This window comes from Saccopteryx leptura, chromosome 2, assembly GCF_036850995.1.
Source record: "Saccopteryx leptura isolate mSacLep1 chromosome 2, mSacLep1_pri_phased_curated, whole genome shotgun sequence".
Lineage (NCBI taxonomy): Eukaryota > Metazoa > Chordata > Mammalia > Chiroptera > Emballonuridae > Saccopteryx > Saccopteryx leptura.
Window position 1 is genome coordinate 308,755,342 of NC_089504.1, and position 17,764 is coordinate 308,773,105.

Consider the following 17,764-nt stretch of genomic DNA (forward strand, 5'->3'; position numbering starts at 1 on the left):
AGTTCTTGTCTTTATAACTTTGACACTTTACATGAATACTGGTCAGTGATTATGTAGAATGTCTTTCATTTTGGGTTTGTCTGAGGTTCTTGCATAATTAGAATAAGTTTATACATTTTTGGCAAGAATATCACAAAAGCAACATTGTGTCCTTAGTGCATCATATCAAGAGGTTTGTGATATGGATATGTCTTATTACAAATGGTATTAACCTTGATCCCTTGGCTAAGGTGATTCCTCCACTGTAAAGTTACTATTTTTCCATTTATAGTTAAAAAATACCCTAGAGGAAATAATTTGACACTATGCAAATGTCCTGTTTCTCCTCCAACTTTTGCCCACTAACTTTTGCATCCAACAGTAGACTTCTCTGCAACAATTGTTATTGTGATATAATTTTAAACATTTTCCTCTTTCCTTCTGCATTTTAAATTTTGGATTTTTTTTTTAATTAGAAGAAACAAAACTATATTTTGAAATAATGATAAATTCATGGGAAGCTTCACAGACAGTACAGAGAGCTCCCATGTACCTCTCACCCAGTTTCCCCATGGTTACATCTTACAAAACCGCAGCTTCAAAACCAAGAAGTTGACACTGTTGTAGTGTGTATATAGATTCATGTTACCACCACTACAATCAGGATACAAAACTATTTCATCACTACCATATAACTCTACACTTAAAACTGGTGACTGTGTGTTAATTATACCTCAACAAAGCTGGAAAAACATGACACAAAACACAACCCCTCCCCCAATCTCTGTCAGGATAACATGAAGTACTGAGTAACTGTTAGTTCTCACTATTTATTGCTGGTTTCTGATGGAGAATCTCTCTCTCTCATGCTTGGGGCGCTGGTGGACTAAGATGCTCCAGCAAAAGCCAGACCAGGGAAGAAACACAGGCCTCTCCTCTTTCTGCACGACTCCCTGCTGTTACTGCACTGGATGAATTGGATAGAAAATTTATCACCAACGCCTGGGACTAGCACCAGGAGGGTCCCAACTGCATCCTGCTTCAAGGACCTTTGCACTTGCTGTTCCCTCTGTCTAGAACAGTCTCATCACAGATATTGAATGGCCCGCTCGCATGTCATCTATTCTGAAAGAGCTTTCTGGCCACCTAGCTTAAACCTGCCTCACCCCATTGCTAGTTCCAGCCTCCCTCTATCACGTGACTGAATTGTATTTCAATTATAGCAGTTATTACTCAAAGACACTGTGTTGGGTGTTTACTTGCTGACTTGTTTATTGTCTATCTCCATCCCCTCTAGAGTATAACCCCTGTATATACAGAGTCAGTGTGTGCTCAGCCTACTGCTGTATCTTGTCTGTTTGTCAAGTGACTCTGTGCATATACCCCTGATGAGTTTTCCTGCCACCTTCCTTCTCGTTCTCTCTCCTCCTTTCTTCTCTTGTCTTTGACTTTCTTCTTCTTCTTCTTCTTCTTTTTTTTTTTTTACAGAGACAGAGAGAGAGAGTCAGAGAGAGGGGTAGGCAGGGACAGACAGACAGGAACGGAGAGATGAGAAGCATCAATTATTAGTTTTTCGTTGCGCATCACGACACCTTAGTTGTTCATTGATTGCTTTCTCATATGTGCCTTGACCGCAGGCCTTCAGCAGACCGAGTGATACCTTGCTCAAGCCAGTGAGCCTTAGGTCCAAGCTGGTGAGCTTTTGCTCAAACCAGATGAACCTGCGCTCAAGCTGGCGACCTTGGGATCTTGAATCTGGGTCTTCGGCATCACAGTCCGATGCTCTATCCACTGTGCCACCACCTGGTCAGGCATCTTTGACTTTCTTTATATCCGCTTCCCATTTTAACACATGTCCACTGAGATAAAAACGAAGTATACATTCACACTGGAGGAAACACAGACCAATCCAGTGACTTGTGCCTCCTCCTGCCAGTCTTTTCTGTGATGACTTCCTCCTTCCCAACCCTTTCCCTTGATTCCCCACCTGTCCTTGATGGATACTGGTAGGTGGAATGCCCAGAAAGGAGGGCTCTCACTAAATGGTCTCTAAGCTGTTTATCCAGGAAATACATTGAAACTAACACAAAAGGTTTCCCAGGAAATCTTCAGGCTTCCCACCATGCTTACTCTTGCCCTTTGCCCCATTTCAATCTAGTTAGCTCTGTTATGATTATTTTTGTGGAGTGGCACAGATATGTGCCACTGATGCTATATATATATATCTAGGGAGTAGGGATTGAGAGGAAGGCAAGACTGATGATTTAGCAAGTAAGAGGCATTTCTCCGCCCTCTGGACAGCCAGGTGGGTTTGCCAAACTCATTTCTGCCCTGAAATGGGGCAGCCACTTCTGAAATGAGTCTTCCGCATTGGGGTGGGTTTTCAGTTTATGGCCAGCGGGTAATAGCCTTTCCTCCTGATTTATGCATTGGCATCCGGAGGAGGTGCTGAGCCCTGGGATGGATTTATCACAGGAAGAGTGGCCATATCAATAATCATGTCACAGAAAATTATTGTTCTCATTTTGATTTAAAAAAAAATATTCTTCTGTGTGGTGGTGGGATTAAGGAGATTTCAGAGTTTGAAAAGCAGAAGAGGAAGAAGTTATTTGGCCCCCTCCTTTTTCTTTATATGATGACCACAATGTACAGATAGACTCCAGAAATTGTGACTTGCATAGAAATTAATTACCAAATTGGTTTAATTATTTGGGAGACTCTTGGAATTTGGCTTAAAGCCAAAGCCAAGGTTCTGGCCTATGGTGAGACCTAGGGAGTCAGACCTCATGAGTTTGGTCCAAGCTCCACAAGGGATATTTTTTTTAATTGGTAAAGGGAAGGTCATTTCATATAGGTTTCTCCCATCTTCCCCCAAATCAGCATGAGGATTCATTTAAATGCACCAAATGTTTCTTGAGCATCTGTGAGGTACAGCTCACCACACAGGTGTTCAGGGGCTGCCAAGACGAATGGTCCAGTGGCTTTGGGTGAGGATGACTCAAGTAGAATGCAGGCTTTGAAGCATGCACATGATTTCCCTGGGACAGGATGGAAGCAGAGGCCCAGGGGTGTGAGGACTCATATCACGTGGTGGAACCAAAACCCAGAAACTGTTGTCTGTTTATGCTTTAGGTGTTTAAGATCATTCTCACCCATGAACTTGTGACCTCCCTAAGAGTAAGAACACTGCCAGACTTCTTTTGTACACACCCCTTTGTTTCTTGACCTTGAGGTTTACACACGGTAGGTCAGGAGAAACAACACTGATGTCTATAAAAGGCCAGAGAGTTTATATGTTAGAGTTTGCAGAGGCCATATGGCCTGGCTCAACTACTCAGCTCTGCTGTTGTGGTAAAAGCGGCCATTGAAGATAAATAAACGAATGGGCATGACCAGGTTCCAATAAAATTTTATTTACAAAAGCAGTTGTACCACCAGATTTGGACTGCACAATAGTTTGCCAGCTTCTCTAGTAGGTCAAGTATGGATACTTGTTGAATTGAGTTGAAAGGATATCATTTGAGGACAAGGGCATCTTACTTAAAAAAAAAAATCAAATATGACCAGACAAAGTAAATTAACTGTTAAAAGAGTTATTGTCGATGCAGAAAGATTCCTGTAGCACTCATAACATAAAATCTATACAATCTATCATATGAACATATTTTATAGAATGAATCCCTTACACAAAAATGAAATTTCTAAATGTTTTCCAGTGTGCAAGATGTTGCAAAAGACACTGTCTCTTTCTTTAGTACCAGGCTCTGGGGGGGCAAGCAGAGATTTCTAGTCTGGAGAGGAGCCAGAGGGTTAAGCAAGATAGGATTCTTCTAGTGGGTGTGGCCTAGGGGGGCAGGGAGACTGTGAGCTGTCTTTAACCAACATGTCCAACCATGGAGTCTTCCACTCACTCGTCTAATTTCTTTCTTTGTTTTCATGGCAGAATAAATTCCAAATTCCAGGGGTCAACTAAGCACTCACCAACAGTCCATGCGAAGCCAAAAAAAAGCTTGGTGTCATCAGTCAATGCCAACTAGTTAATAATGACCAGCCTCTTCGCTAATGGCCCGAGGCAGGGGTCCTCGGGCAGCAAAGGCTCGAGCAGAGAGAGACTGGTTTGCGAGAAGCATTTCTGCTGGCCGCTTTCAAGGGCGTATCCACCCATGTCAGGTCTTTAAGAAGTTAGTAATTAGTTTCACTCCCTTCGGTGCACACAGTGAATGCAGCGGGCCTTGGCATTTGGAGAGCCATTGGAGTCTGTCCCTCTCATCTTGACTTTGCCTTAGGTTTGTGTTTATAAAAAATTTATCAAGATTACAAGGCAGTTCGGGGGTTGTGCTCCAGTTCCCACAGGGAGAGAAGAAACTTTCAAGTGGCAGTCTCCAGGCGAGAAGTGGTCACTGCAGAGGAAAGCTAATCAGAACTCAGCTGGTCCTGCACCACACAATATTTATTGAAAACTGCAGGTGGTGAGCACAGCCTAAATATGGGGGGGTCCTCGGGTTATGACAGTCTTGACATACGATGGTTTGAATTTTTGATGCTCACTCCTATAAAAACTTTAAAAAATTGAGATGTGAGTGTTTCGGCTTACACCGTTAGCCTCATACTTAGGGACTATGTGGGCGAACTAGTTTGGTTGCGTGTGGTGGAAGAACACGCAGTAACGTGGCATATGAGTGAGGGAGTTGGTGTCCCCCGGTACGCCATTTTGAATTGTTAAAAGTACAAGTGTTCCGTTTGTGTTAGGCTAGGGTGTGTTTCGACTTACATCGAAATTTGGGTTACCTCACTGTCACAGGAACGGAACTGTGTCATAACCTGAGGACCCACTATGGTAGACTCCTAGAGGGCATAGATGTCTTGTGCATCTTCATCTGTCCCAAGCCTGAGACCCACACACAGGGTTGCAGGAACAAAGATTTCCAGGCCTGTTCGTACGCTGCGGTCATTTGGACAGTGCTTCCCACTCCGGTGAGCAGTGGCACACGTAATACTATGAAATGGCCATTTGTGTGCTACTATTTGATTCTTTCAGCCCTCAGAGAAGCTGGGAAACGCCTACAGAGGACAGTGTCCCCGGAACCCAGTCCCCTCTGGTCATGAGGAGACCTCCTACACCCCAGTGAGCTGTACAAATACACTCATTTTCCATGTGTGTCTCAACAAAATATGTAATAGGTTGGAAAGCACTGAGCAGGTCTACAAATGAGAAAACGGAGACTCAGAAGTCAAGATCTCACAGGTGCAGGTCTCGACTCCAGTGAGCCTTACTTGGTGTCCCAGCCTATCCACTATCCCACAGCGGTCACCCTAAACAGTCAGCAAGTAACTGTTGGAGCCGAATTATTGAAATTGAGAAATCACTAAAATAAAAACTAGGGGATGGTCAGGTAATGTCATTAGCAGTGCTTGAAATATGAGTTGGATGCCCAGAGCTAAAGTCCACTCATTGCCAGTGTATGCAAGCAAGACATTATGCCTGAGACCATGGCTTGCATTTGACCGTGACTCATGGCAAGGGATATGTTTTACGTTACAACCTGGGGCAAACGCATATGTGCACATATAGAATTTCACAACTAGTATTTATCCTCACTCTGCTTGATGGACACTGTTCTATTTGATTTTATTCTATACTGTTAGAAAACAAAAATTCTGGTCATGACCCTTTAAATTGATTCCGTGACCCACTAAATTGATTTCTCCATCCACTAATGTGTCATGACCGACAGTTTGAAAAACACTGGCCTGACCCTAATTCCAGCTTCCCCTCCTTGCTCAAACTGGGGCTATGGGGAGGAATGTGCAGATGAACGAGGGAGGTGATTGAGATAAACATAAGGAGGAAGGTGGGAGGAACACCAAAAACAAGCTATAGAAAGGAATGGGAAGGAAAGGAGACCAAGGAGAAAAGAATGAGCAATGGGAGACAGCAGGAGAAAAGACCCACTCTGGACTGACACTACGTAACTGTCTCACATTCCACTGTACTTCTGACCAAATTTATATAAGAATTTCCCTGTCAGCCGGGCATCGCCGTCATAATGCTATCTGCTTATGTGAAGATTTTCTTATCTGTCAGCACCATCTCAAATTACTACGGCAGCTCTTGGGAACATTTTCTGTCTACTGCCCAGGGTCCTGGGCCCCAGGGAGATCTGGAATGCATTGGTTAAATTACCCAGAAATAAAGACATTGACCATACTGGCTCTTCCCACACCGGCTCTTCCCACACCGCCACACTGGCCCACGGTGGGCTCCATAAACTGCACAGCTGGATCTAAGCAACCAACTCATGGGCAGAAAGAGGATTGTTTTAGAAGCTAACAGGAAAGTGAAAATCACAGCTTGAGATGCTATTATCATAGGAAGCAGCCGCAAATCAACATACTCTAGTGGCCAGTGCATCTCTAAAGATTTTTAAGTGCACACCTGGTGGTAAAAAAATTTTTTAAGCATGAACCTCCAATACACCTATCAGTACTTATAAAGAATATATATGTTCTACTTATTAAGTTCCTTGCATTATCAAATACACACAACGGTAGGAGTTAATGATGTGAGATAAAGATAAAGTAGCATTATTTTATTAATGAATGATGCAAAACGTTTTTGCTATCACCAATAAAATTATTAATAACAGTGAGACTGATGTGTGAGGATTGGCCTTATTACTTTTGAAAATCTTTATTTAGCACTTAGTGATACAGGGTTCTGAGGTGTAGGGTTCGATTTGCTTTGATACTTTGCTTTAACGGCTGTCCCAAGGGGAAGGGACAGCTCACATAGACACAGAGATGCAAAAACCATTGTTGGCTATGATGAGCAAATTATAATACTTTTTTTGGGTCTCATGAACAAATTAGGCAAAGACTGTTGTTGACATTCAGCTAGTAGATTTCCATCTTCTCTGATGTCAATCAAGTGTTTTTTTTTCAACTAATCAGAAGGTGCTAAATTTTTTATATTTTTTAACAAATGGGTCAAAACACCCTGAATTCTTCATTTGGAAGATTTTTAGGCAAGTAGAAAATTCTGTTTCTGAGTTTTTTAAGATTTTAGGTATACATTGTTAAAATGCCACATGTAGTCATATCTACAACAAAATCACATACAGAAACAAGTATTTCCAAAAGTCTTTTGTTTTTCTTCTTTCAACATGGTTTCTTCATGTTATAAACATTTTCTAAAAGTAGTCACTTTCTAACTCATTGTTAACATGCTGCCTGTAGGGGCCGGGGAAGTCGGTAAGTTTTCAAAGTTATCAGCAGAGTGGCTGTCCTTCTGACAGCTGCTTGTTAGAACTGTAAAAGGTCAGCAAATGGGGAACAATTTGGTTTTCTCAAAAGAAAAATGCTTAATTATGCTTCCCAAACCAGCCAATGTCTGTGCTATACAAAACCTATCTATGGTCACTCCCACCTGGGGGCAAGTATTGTAAAAATTCTATTTAAAAGATTGTTTTCATAATATTGGTAATACCTGTCACCCATAAATTGCAAGTTTGTAGTACTGAAACTGACTCAGCCAGAAAGAACTCCAGCGGCTCCCTCTCAGAGGTGTGGCCTCCCCAGGCCCCTCCCCATTCTACTGTCCTGACACACGAATGGCTGATTATAGACAAGGCAGAGAACCAGCATCCAGTATCAACTGTATATTAAATATAAGGAAAGCCTAATTTTTTTTTTGTTTTAAATAGGAAAAAATGGAGGTTCTAATGGTTTCTTCCCTTGCCCCATGTGATCGTCCCCAGCTCCGGTCAGCACTCTGAACTACCTGGCGCCTATAGCAGTACCCAGGTAGGGGACAGGTGGGAGACCTCGTTTCCACATCAAACATCATGTGTGCATTGCTTGTGTCCTGAGATGCCCTCATCTTAATGAGAGTGAGCACGTATCACAAAGTCTTGAAGATTACAGGTGGCATCAGGGGATTAAGGACCCCTTCCCTGACCCTGAAGGTAACCTCGGGTGTTCATGGTGACCCCTGTCCAAAGCTGTGTCTCAAGGAAGCAAATGGGGTGAAAACAGCCCACTGGCGCAGCTGAGAGGCCTTCGCACCCTTGGGTCCAGGCTGACTGGGAAGTGTGGTTCACGGAGGCCACCTGGTCTGCTCTCTGTCACTCTAAGCACCAGAACCAGGGGCCCAATATGTCCTGGAGGAGATAGGAGTGAGTTTATCAATGACGGATGTAAAAATACTATAGGTAAATTTTTTTTTTCAAAAAAAAAATAGAGACCCCTTCTAATAGTCTAGCATATTGAAAATGATAAAGATGAAAGCTACAATTTATTGAGACCTTGTTCTGCACCAAGTACTGCGTTAAGAATTTTATATACAGGCCCTGCCTGGGTGGCTCAGTGGATAAAGCATCATCCTAGCGCTCCAAGGTTGCTGGTTCAATCCGAGGTCAGGACACATATAAAAAGCAAACAACGAGTGCACAAGTAAATGGGACAGAGTTGATGCTTTTCTATCTCTCTCTCTCCCTTCCCCCTCCCCCTTTTCTTTATCAATGGAAAATATTTTTAATTAAATATTTAAAAATTCTATACACATTTTCTAACTTACTCATTGCAACCACTCCAGCGATGGCACTAGCATACCCCTATGCTGCTATTGAGGACACCGAAGTCCCCAGAGGTTCACTGTCTTGCCCAAGGTCATACAGGTAGAAAGGGGCAGAGCCAGGACCAGAACCCAGTGCTGGTGGTGACTGAGCCACCTTCAGGTCACCCAGCAGGTCACCGGATAGTTTCTGCATCAGCTGTGAATCCTTTGTGAGAGGGACACACCTATTCCCAACCCGCTTTTCCATCCCTTCATGGTTCTGCACTGCTTTCTTGAAATAAATAATCCTGACAGTCTCCCCCTCGTCTATTATACTTTCCTATGAAATGGTTGCGTTGTCTCGGAGTCAGTTCAAATTCCCTTTCCTGTTGCCTATACATAATACTTAAAGTGCACTTAAGAGATGCAGATCAGATGGAGTGCTGCCATTTGTTAATTCCTCCTTTTATACAGTACCGATACTGCATTTGGCAAAGCCACGGGACATCACTAATGCCAATGTGTCTTCTTGCGGCAGTGGCACAAATTAACACACACCTATTTACATTTGAAAACGTCTCATCGGTAGTCAAACTGGGTTCACAATTTACTCAAGTGTCTGATATTTCCAGCCTCTTTTTCTGCAGACTTAAGCACAGGTCAACGGGTCCTCAAGAACGTAGCCACTTCCATTCAGACACGGTACCTAGCCTCCAGGGGAGAGAGCTGGGGTGTGGGGGTCAGCTTTCGGTCGTCCATGCCCACCCACGTCAGAGGAGGTGGGGAGCCAAGAGGTGCTCTGAGAATTGGGGACTGCCTTAGTCTTTCAAACTGATATCATTGTCCTTCCTGAGCCCTAACTCTCCGAGGAAGTAGGGTTCCAGGGTAACCCCCACCGTGGACTTTATCACTGGCACGTGTCCCCACCTCACCCCAGCAGAGCTTCCAGAACAGGCCCTCCTCCTGCGCGCCCCTGCTCTACACAGTGCCTAGCCCCATGCTGGGCACACAGTGGACACTTAATAAGTAAACATGGCGGGGGTGGGGGGACTGAAAGGGGGCAGAGACGTGGCCCTGTCCTGTTCGCCCCTGTGGTGCAGTCGGCTTATGTGCTGTTAAGTGGAATATTGCAGGTAGCTGTCTTCAAAATGGCACTTCAAGTGCCCTGAACGTCTAGAGACACCCGGCACCGTGTGGGGACTTGATCTGACTGTCAGGCAATTGCCGGAGACAGATGCCTAATGGAGTTCAGGATGAGAGAGCTACCGAGGCTCTTCCCTCATCACCTGTCCCTTAGATCGCCTGCCTTTCTCTGCCCCGCCCCGCCCTCGCCCGCCCCTGCCCTACCTTTATATGTCTGCTCTCGTTCTCTTGTTCCGGGTGGAGAGAGGGAACAAGCTGTTTCCCTCCTGCCCTGGAAGTCCTGACACATGTGGAGCCGGAAGCGATTTCGGCTGCCCAGCCTGGGTCTGTGATAGTGTCGAGCCATTGGGGCTGGGTGCCAATGGACTAAGACCCCCGTACCCCCAGAGCAGAAGTCCACAGCCCTGCAGAGGCCACTCCGCTCGGACTGGGGAGGGAGAGGGCAGGCTCCAGGCCTTTCAGCCGTCTAGAGGACAGTGCTCATCAGCGTGAAGGAAGCCTACAGTCAAGGTACTTTCTGAGGGGCTTTGAAACAGATGGGGGTAGCAGGGGACCTGGGGGAGCTAGCACCGGCAGAGCTGACATGGCCTTCTGCCACCGAACCGTGGTTTGTCCAGGTCAACGACCCCTAGCAACAGTGCGTTTGCTAAGAATATTAGTAATGATAACCTTCAACTTGCTAAGAGCCCACTACATGCCCAGCACCTTACCTATATTAACTTGAGCGTGAAGAGTCCTGCCAGGTAGGTGTTGTCGTTTGCATGTTACACAGAAGACACTGCAGCACAAACTGCTCGAGTGACTTACTCTGGGTGGCAGGGTGGGTGAGTGAGCACTGAGGGACAGGCTGAAGACCTCACGCTCACGACCTGTTCATGACCACCTGCACTCTCCGGCCTGCGCACATTGCTGATTCTAGTCACCTCCCCTCCATGGGCTGTCTGAGAAGTGTCCGGCCACTGTCCTTTTGTCCACTCAGGAAGGCATCCAAACTCGATCCTATTCAGATGTTAGAGGCTTTTTATGCCTGTACGAATGATCACTAGAAGCATGTCTGTTGGGACAGATGGCGGTGGTGGGGTGCTTCTTTGCTTACTCTCTCTCTCTACCGGATGGACTGGCCGAGTCTGGGGCCCTGTGTACCCCAAGATGCTCTAGAATAGATGTTGTAAAGGGGCTCCTGTCCCAACTTGCATTCGGCTGGAACTAAGGAAGATTAACCAAGAAGCCTCCTTCACATTTTGAGTTCTTACAGTCACGCCCGAATGCCCCATTCAGCCGGCTGCACCCCCCAGAAAACCCTTCAGTTTTCTAAGGCTTGTTTTGGAGGCTGAGGAATGAGGTACGCAAATCTCCTGCTGGGAGGATTGGAGACAAAGGACATCCCTTGCCCCACAACCAGCTCCAAGTTCCTCATTGCAAGAGGGGCTAGAGAAGACATTACAGTACGTGATGAGCTGGATTCTAACTCAGCTCCTCTTCCCACCTGCTGTGTGACTCCAGACAAGCCACTGACTTCTCTGGGCTCCAGTCTTCTCATCAGTCTTAGGGCGAGAAGCTGCTGGAGAGAGTTGGACCCCAACAGCCTCGAGGGCTTTTCCAGTTCTAAGGGTTTCATGATGCAATGGAGAGTCCAGGCCAGCAGCACCTACGAGTGTAGGAAGCTGGAGCAGGAAGTCATATTTCCTGCCTGGTTCCCTCCAGGTCTGAGACGGTACAATGGAGCCGTCTGCCTCCTCCGGGGGGGGGGGGGGGGTGAGAAGTGGGAACATCTCGGTCATGACACACTAGACCCAGACAAATGGGAAAGGCATCTGTCTGGGTGAAACTCTGCAACAGCTTTTCTCTTCTGTGAGTGCCTGAGGTGTCGCTGTGTCCTGTCACTCGCTCTCAGGTCGGTGCGACAAGTTCTGTCTCCCAGGAGCTATCAGAAACAGCCAGGTCCGGGAGCCGGGAGCAAGTGTCCGAATGGGCTTGTCACAGTGTCAGCCATCCAAACACAAACTGAAATGTACAGCTCAGTCCCCTTCAGGGGCCTCAGGACAATGGAGACGGCTGTGTCACCACAATCACACCTCAAGCAGACCTGCCGGGGGACCCAGCACCCAGAGAGTCAGGATCATTCTTACCGGAGTCCATCCCTTCTGGCTGCAGAAGCAATTTCCACATTTGCACCTTCTATGAGAACAACGTCAGCTAAATTCTGAGGTTGTCAGACTTCCCATCAGAACCTCAGCACCTTTAGAACACCTCTGAGAGGCAGGCTGGGGATAGGGAGGGGGACACCGAGGCACATAGAACCAGTAATGTCCCCCTCATCACACAGAGGACCTAGCAGAGGCAGCATCCAGTTAGGAGTCCACACGCCATGTGGCACGAGCCTGTCTTGAACTGAACTTCCCCTTGACTTGAACTTCCCTCTGAAACGCTCCACCTGGGAAAAATCACCAGCACAAAAGCATCCTCTCACCAATCCCTCCCACCATGCCAGCTTCACCATCTTCCCAATTTCTCAACCCCAAGCAAAGAACCTGAGAAGAAACATGGAGAACAGGGGAAGGGTAGGCACACTCAACAGACTACCTGTAGCTTCTCTGGGAAGCCTTCTGTGATGACTCCATTTAAAGTTGCAACCCTCCAGAATCCCACAGACCCTTAAGCCACTTCCCTGTTCCATGGGCACCTGTCACCTACTGACAGTCTATATTATTTCTCTGCTATGTTGACCTCTGCTTTGCTGCTTCTTTCTCCTGCTAAAATCACAAGCTTCCAAAGCCAGGGGTACTTATCTGTATCTTCATTGTTGTTCCCCTGATGCCTGATTTAGCAGTTGGTACATAGTAGGTGCTTAGTGAGTATCCACTGAGCGAATGAATGAATCAGGCCTGGGTAATACATGGTAAAGCAAGGTGGTCCTCCCTACTTCACAACTGGGTCACGCTGGAAGTGAGAAAGGGTGTGTGGCGGAATGGCTGTAATTGACAAGGGCTACAAGGATCACCAAGGAGACCAACCCCCAAGGGAACTGTGGCTTAGAACCCGCAGAGACCAGCTCGCTCCCACATGGTGACTAATTTCACCTTGCTGTAACCCCTAGCCTCATTATACACTCATTGTAATGCATTAGCGTTCTAAACTACACACCCCGTGCCACCATGATGGGAAACCGGAAGCCCATAGAAGGACGCACCATGCCCAATGGCGCTCTTATGAGACGTCTCTGTCCCTTCCCTGGAAGAATCCTGAATATTCCTCTCTCTGATTGAATGCCTTAGCCCTCGATAAAATGAGCCTCAATAAAAGAAGTAAATCTCACTCAGGAGGAGCAGCTCTGCCAGTGGACTAGCCTTCTCTCTGTCCCATTGCTTCCTGAATAAACTTTAAACTCAACGCTTTAAACTCTGTGCTGGCTTGCACTGGACTTCTTTCCTGTACAGAGCCAGGAACCCACAGAGGGTGAGAAGGAGCCAAGCAGAGCTACCCACCTGGCCCTGCCTTCTGGCCACCAGGTGCACCTACCTCCTCAGCCTCTTGCAGGCCTGTGTGTCCTGAAACACAGCTAGAACGTGAGTGCCACCAGCTCCTCAGGGACAGGATGTGAGTGTCCCCAGGCACCCGGAAGCAGACCCACCATCCATCAGAGCCAGTCAAACAAAGAACACCATGGAAGTTGGCTTTGGAGCAGACGCGACTGAAAGTGTCTCTCGGAAGCAGAAACACTGTGGAGGCCCCGGGCTTGCAGGCAGGGGAGCTGGTGTGTCTCTGGGAAGCAGAAACACTGTGGAGGCCCCTGGCTTGTGGGCAGGGGAGCTGGTGTGTGGGGTGGCAGAAAGCCTGCAGTTTCCAGAGCACCTGACATTCTGGAGCTGATCAAAGGAGTTGCTTTGTGTGTGGGGCAGCTTCTCTCCCAGTAGGCGGCTACCACTCCGGGGCACCTTCTGAAGACAACCCCGGTTGGCCACCTCAGCGCCTCCCTTATCGGGCCCCTTGGTGTTTCCTCTCCCTGCCCTCGGATGGGCTTGGCAGGGTTTTATCACAGGACATCAGTGTGTATAGACAGCCCCCTGGGAGGATGAGGGTTGTGGTAAATAGTCACCATATACAAACACACACACATGTGCAAAGCGAGAACAGGGCTGATGGGGACCCACAGACAGGGACAGGTGCTTACACTCACTCACACGCACCACACTCTACTCTACTCTCTACCTCTATTACTTATATCATCCTTACCCATGCTGTCACTGTAATCACACGATCGGCTCCCCTAGCAATAGGCCCCCCATCTCTAGAAGATTTCCAAAAATCACCTCATTCACATGAACTCAGCGTTGGTAGAATGGTGCTTGTTAAGAATAACAAGACACTCATTTCACCTTTATGGTTCTGAAGAGACTTCAGGAACCTAGGACAAGAGACCAAATATTACAACAAAAGATGTTCTCATTGTTTTTGTCACTCAGGAATTTCAAGGGTTTTGCTAGCTCTGTGCCAGAAAGGCAAATATAGATTTCTTATTAGAAATCACAAATATAGATTTCTTATTAGAAATCACAATATCCCAATTAGGTTTATTATACCATATAACTAGCACATCACATCCATAACAATGCTGTTTAAAAGATGGTTAAACTAATAAGTATTTAAGCAGTGAGTTTATTTAAAATAAAAATACGAAGCGAAACATAGTTCAAGATAGGGCCAACATCTTGGCGGTAATAAACGAATGATGGAAGTTTGGGAGAGGTTACTTTATCTGAAGTGTAGTTTTTCTTTCTTTAATCATCTAAGTTCAAACTTGAAAATTAATAGAAGCAATAAATAATTTGTATCAGTCCCTCTCTTTTCCAATTATGCTTCATTGAAGACTCTGGGGATTCACTCATTCATTTATTCATTCATCAAATCTTAATCAAGGGTCTATTAAGTAAGGTTGAGACAGACCAAGAAGATAGAGGGCTGCCCTCAAGCTGCCCTATGTGCTCCGTTAGGAGAGAAAGACAAAGAAGTCATCATCACAGCCCGGTCTAAGGAGAGCTAATGTGGAGGAAGTGTCTGACCACAGGTCAGGAATCCCTCCTGGGAGAATGTGACCGTACAGCTAAGTTTTGAAGGGAAAATTAGTCAGATGAGAAGACAAAGTACCGTCCAGGCAGAGCAGACATCACTGCTGAGCATGTGCCCTTAGTCTGAGACTCAGGCCTGCGAGTGTTGGGCCCATTATGGCTGACACCAACCCACCAGCGACAGAGGCTGGCATTAGCCCTAACTCCCTGGGCTGGCTGGTGTATCTTGCTCTGAGCTCTATTTGGTATTTCCAGGCAGTAAAGCAGGCTGTGGGTTCTGGATTTGCTCTCCCTGAGGCCAGATTTCTGCTTCCTGCCCACCGCGACCTTGACCTGAAGTCCTGCACTTCATACCTGATAGATCAATCATGCGAATCATGATGTCAGCACCTTCCTGACTCCAAACACAGCCAATGCCCAGACGCTCCTATTGCAGTATCATAACAACAAGAGCCTTCACTTAATCGAGCCCATACCCTGTGCTAGGCTTCTTCACGTTTATTGCATGGTTATATATAACCTAATCCTTGGAATAACACATTGTATTATTATTATTATTTCTATGGGATAGTTGAGAGCATTGCATCTTTAAGAGTTTAAGGAACTAACCTGAGATCATGTTTAGTAAATGGTGGAGCCAAGGTACCTGCTCAGGTATTGTGACCCCTAGACCTGTGCAGTTAGCCATTGTGTTACACTGCCTGCCCCACAATGATTCTGCAACCCATTGGATGTCAGTGTTGGCCCAAGAGTTGAGGGCCTTGGGACCGTGATTTGGGTGGCAGGCAGCCTTCCATCTCTGTGAGGAGCATCTCCAGAATGGATGAGAGCCCCGCTCCTGTCCATTTCTAGCCCCCCTCCCTTTCCAATGACGCAGAGCGCCCAGCAAGCCTCACCAACAGGCCGGCATGGGTTCTAACCATTGACACACTCTCAGGGAAGTGGAACGGCCGAGGACAAGATGCCCAGAACCCCAGCTCAGTTGTCAGAAGGGACTCCACATAGCTGATATTGTTCATCTTTGGAAGCCCTTCCATGTTTTAAGTCCTGCGTTCAGAAGTCCTGGCTTTCAGGTTAGTCACGAAATCCTGAAATAGTCGATGCCTTACGGGGGGGGGGGGGGGGGGGGCGAGGGGATCTTAGGTCTTCTCCAAAGGCTCTATCAGGGAAAGCTGCTTACCCTCAGTGTCTGGGCCCTTGGAGGTCAGCAGGGAGTGGGGAGTGTGAGCCCCATGGAAAGAGAGCAGGAAATGAAAGCAAAGGAGAAGCCCCATACGGCTGTTCCCAAGGCATGGCTGCCTCAACCAGGGCACCACAATGGGTCCCAGTGTGACTGAATGGGGTGTCCCACACCAAGAGAAGATGTCATCGAGCTCTTGGGGAGGGTGGAGCTGCTGTGGGCTCCCCAGGCATAATGCACAAGCCCTGTGGGTGGCATAATGTGGCATTTATCTCCCTTACTATGCGCAGAGGGGACAGGAGGAACAATCCAGACTCTGTCAGCAAGGTCCTCTGGGGAGTTCAGGCCTCACTAATGAAGATGAATAAGAGGGGGCATCTGCCCTTCATGGCTGCTGCCTTTGCCACATACATATTCATGGGCGGGAGGGTGGCTCCTGGGAAGGATCCATCCACAGACATGACAGGGGCAGAGTTATGGCGGGGCTCACCCACACTCGGGGTGCGGAGGGTCTTGTGGGTGAAACCCTCTGGGCAGTGAATTAGGGCGCTCTGGGAGATATTCTTAAATACATGGAATTCCCAAGGAAAAGTTTATTCTTTTGCCTGCTGGAGACATAAGATCCCGTCTTAAGAACCCCTGAAGGCCTAATTTCTCAGTGGAGTTCTAGAAGCAAGCCCAATGTTGCTCCTTCCAACTGAATGCGAGCTGACAGCAATCCCTGCACCTTATCTGTTCTCCTTGGCTTGGCTTCTGGAATCTGCTGGATGTCCCACATGAGCGTTACAGTTAGACTCGAAGGCTTAGGACACATGTCCTTATTTTCCGAATCTCCTTCCATCTGACCCTGCCATGATGTCCCCTCAACTGGGATTTTTAGGAAACGAATCCTTGCCCACCATGGACTTCCAGGGTTTATGGAGATGACCTTGGTAGGAGATTACACATTGTAGAGGGCAATATGGTCAAAACATACAAACAAACAAACAAATAAAAACTTGGACATCTCAGAAGAGAGTAAATGTTGGCCCAGACCCTATATACCATCATCATTTTGAAGTTAGTGGATTTGTTCTAGACTCACAGCTATTTTGACATTGAAAACATTTTGTTCCCTGCTTCAGCGCACTCAGCCTCAGTCCCCGGGCAGCATAACCAAAAGAAGACACACTGAGCCATAAATCAAGTCCCCTCTCTGCAGCTAACCCCCTGCAGGTTTCTGCTGAGCCACAGGCTAGTACTTACTGCAAGACAAATGTCTCCCGGAGCTCAGAGAGCCTTACCTGCCTCTCTGACATGATGTAGAGCTGCTCGTGGTCCTTGGAGAAGGCCATGTCCCGGAGCACAGGGCCGGGCTCCACCACCTGCATGGTCTCGTACTGGAGGGCGTTGCCCCTGGGTCCATCCACCCGGATCTGTGGAGAAGAGGAGAGGAGAGCTGAGGTGAGTCCAGGTCCTGCACTGCTTTCCTGAACCCAGGGACCCTCCCAACAGCCAGGGCAGAGGCGGTCAGCTCTGTCTCCACAGTGTCCAGAGGCCAGCTCTACAAGAGCAGGAGAGTCACAGCTCACTGCGGCCTCATGCTGGGAATGGCAAGGACAGGGAAGGGGTGACCAACCCGGGCTTCACCAAGAACCAGTGTTATTTGCTCTGGGTCCCGGTGCCCTCGGGTCAGTTTTGGAGAAGAGGTGGTGCTGGTTGTGGGCAACGGGTCTGCCAGTTGGGGAACAGTGGATAACTGAACTGGGCTCAGATCAGCGTGTCCTTCTGTAACAGAAAGGCAATAGTATTTGCCATATTTGCGAGCTGAAAACTTGTGAGTGTAACAGTGTGGGCTGATCC

The 17,764-nt window shown here is 47.1% G+C and overlaps 1 protein-coding gene across 1 annotated transcript in view; it reads right to left on the reverse strand.

The window, feature by feature from the left end:
• Positions 1–17,764, reverse strand: part of PLXNA4 (plexin A4) — a 419,755-nt gene that overhangs the window by 140,312 nt on the left and 261,679 nt on the right. Inside the window, exon 4 of the mRNA XM_066362710.1 lies at positions 17,206–17,337. Within this exon, the coding sequence (XP_066218807.1) occupies positions 17,206–17,337 (132 nt within the window). The remainder of the gene's footprint in view (positions 1–17,205; positions 17,338–17,764) is intronic.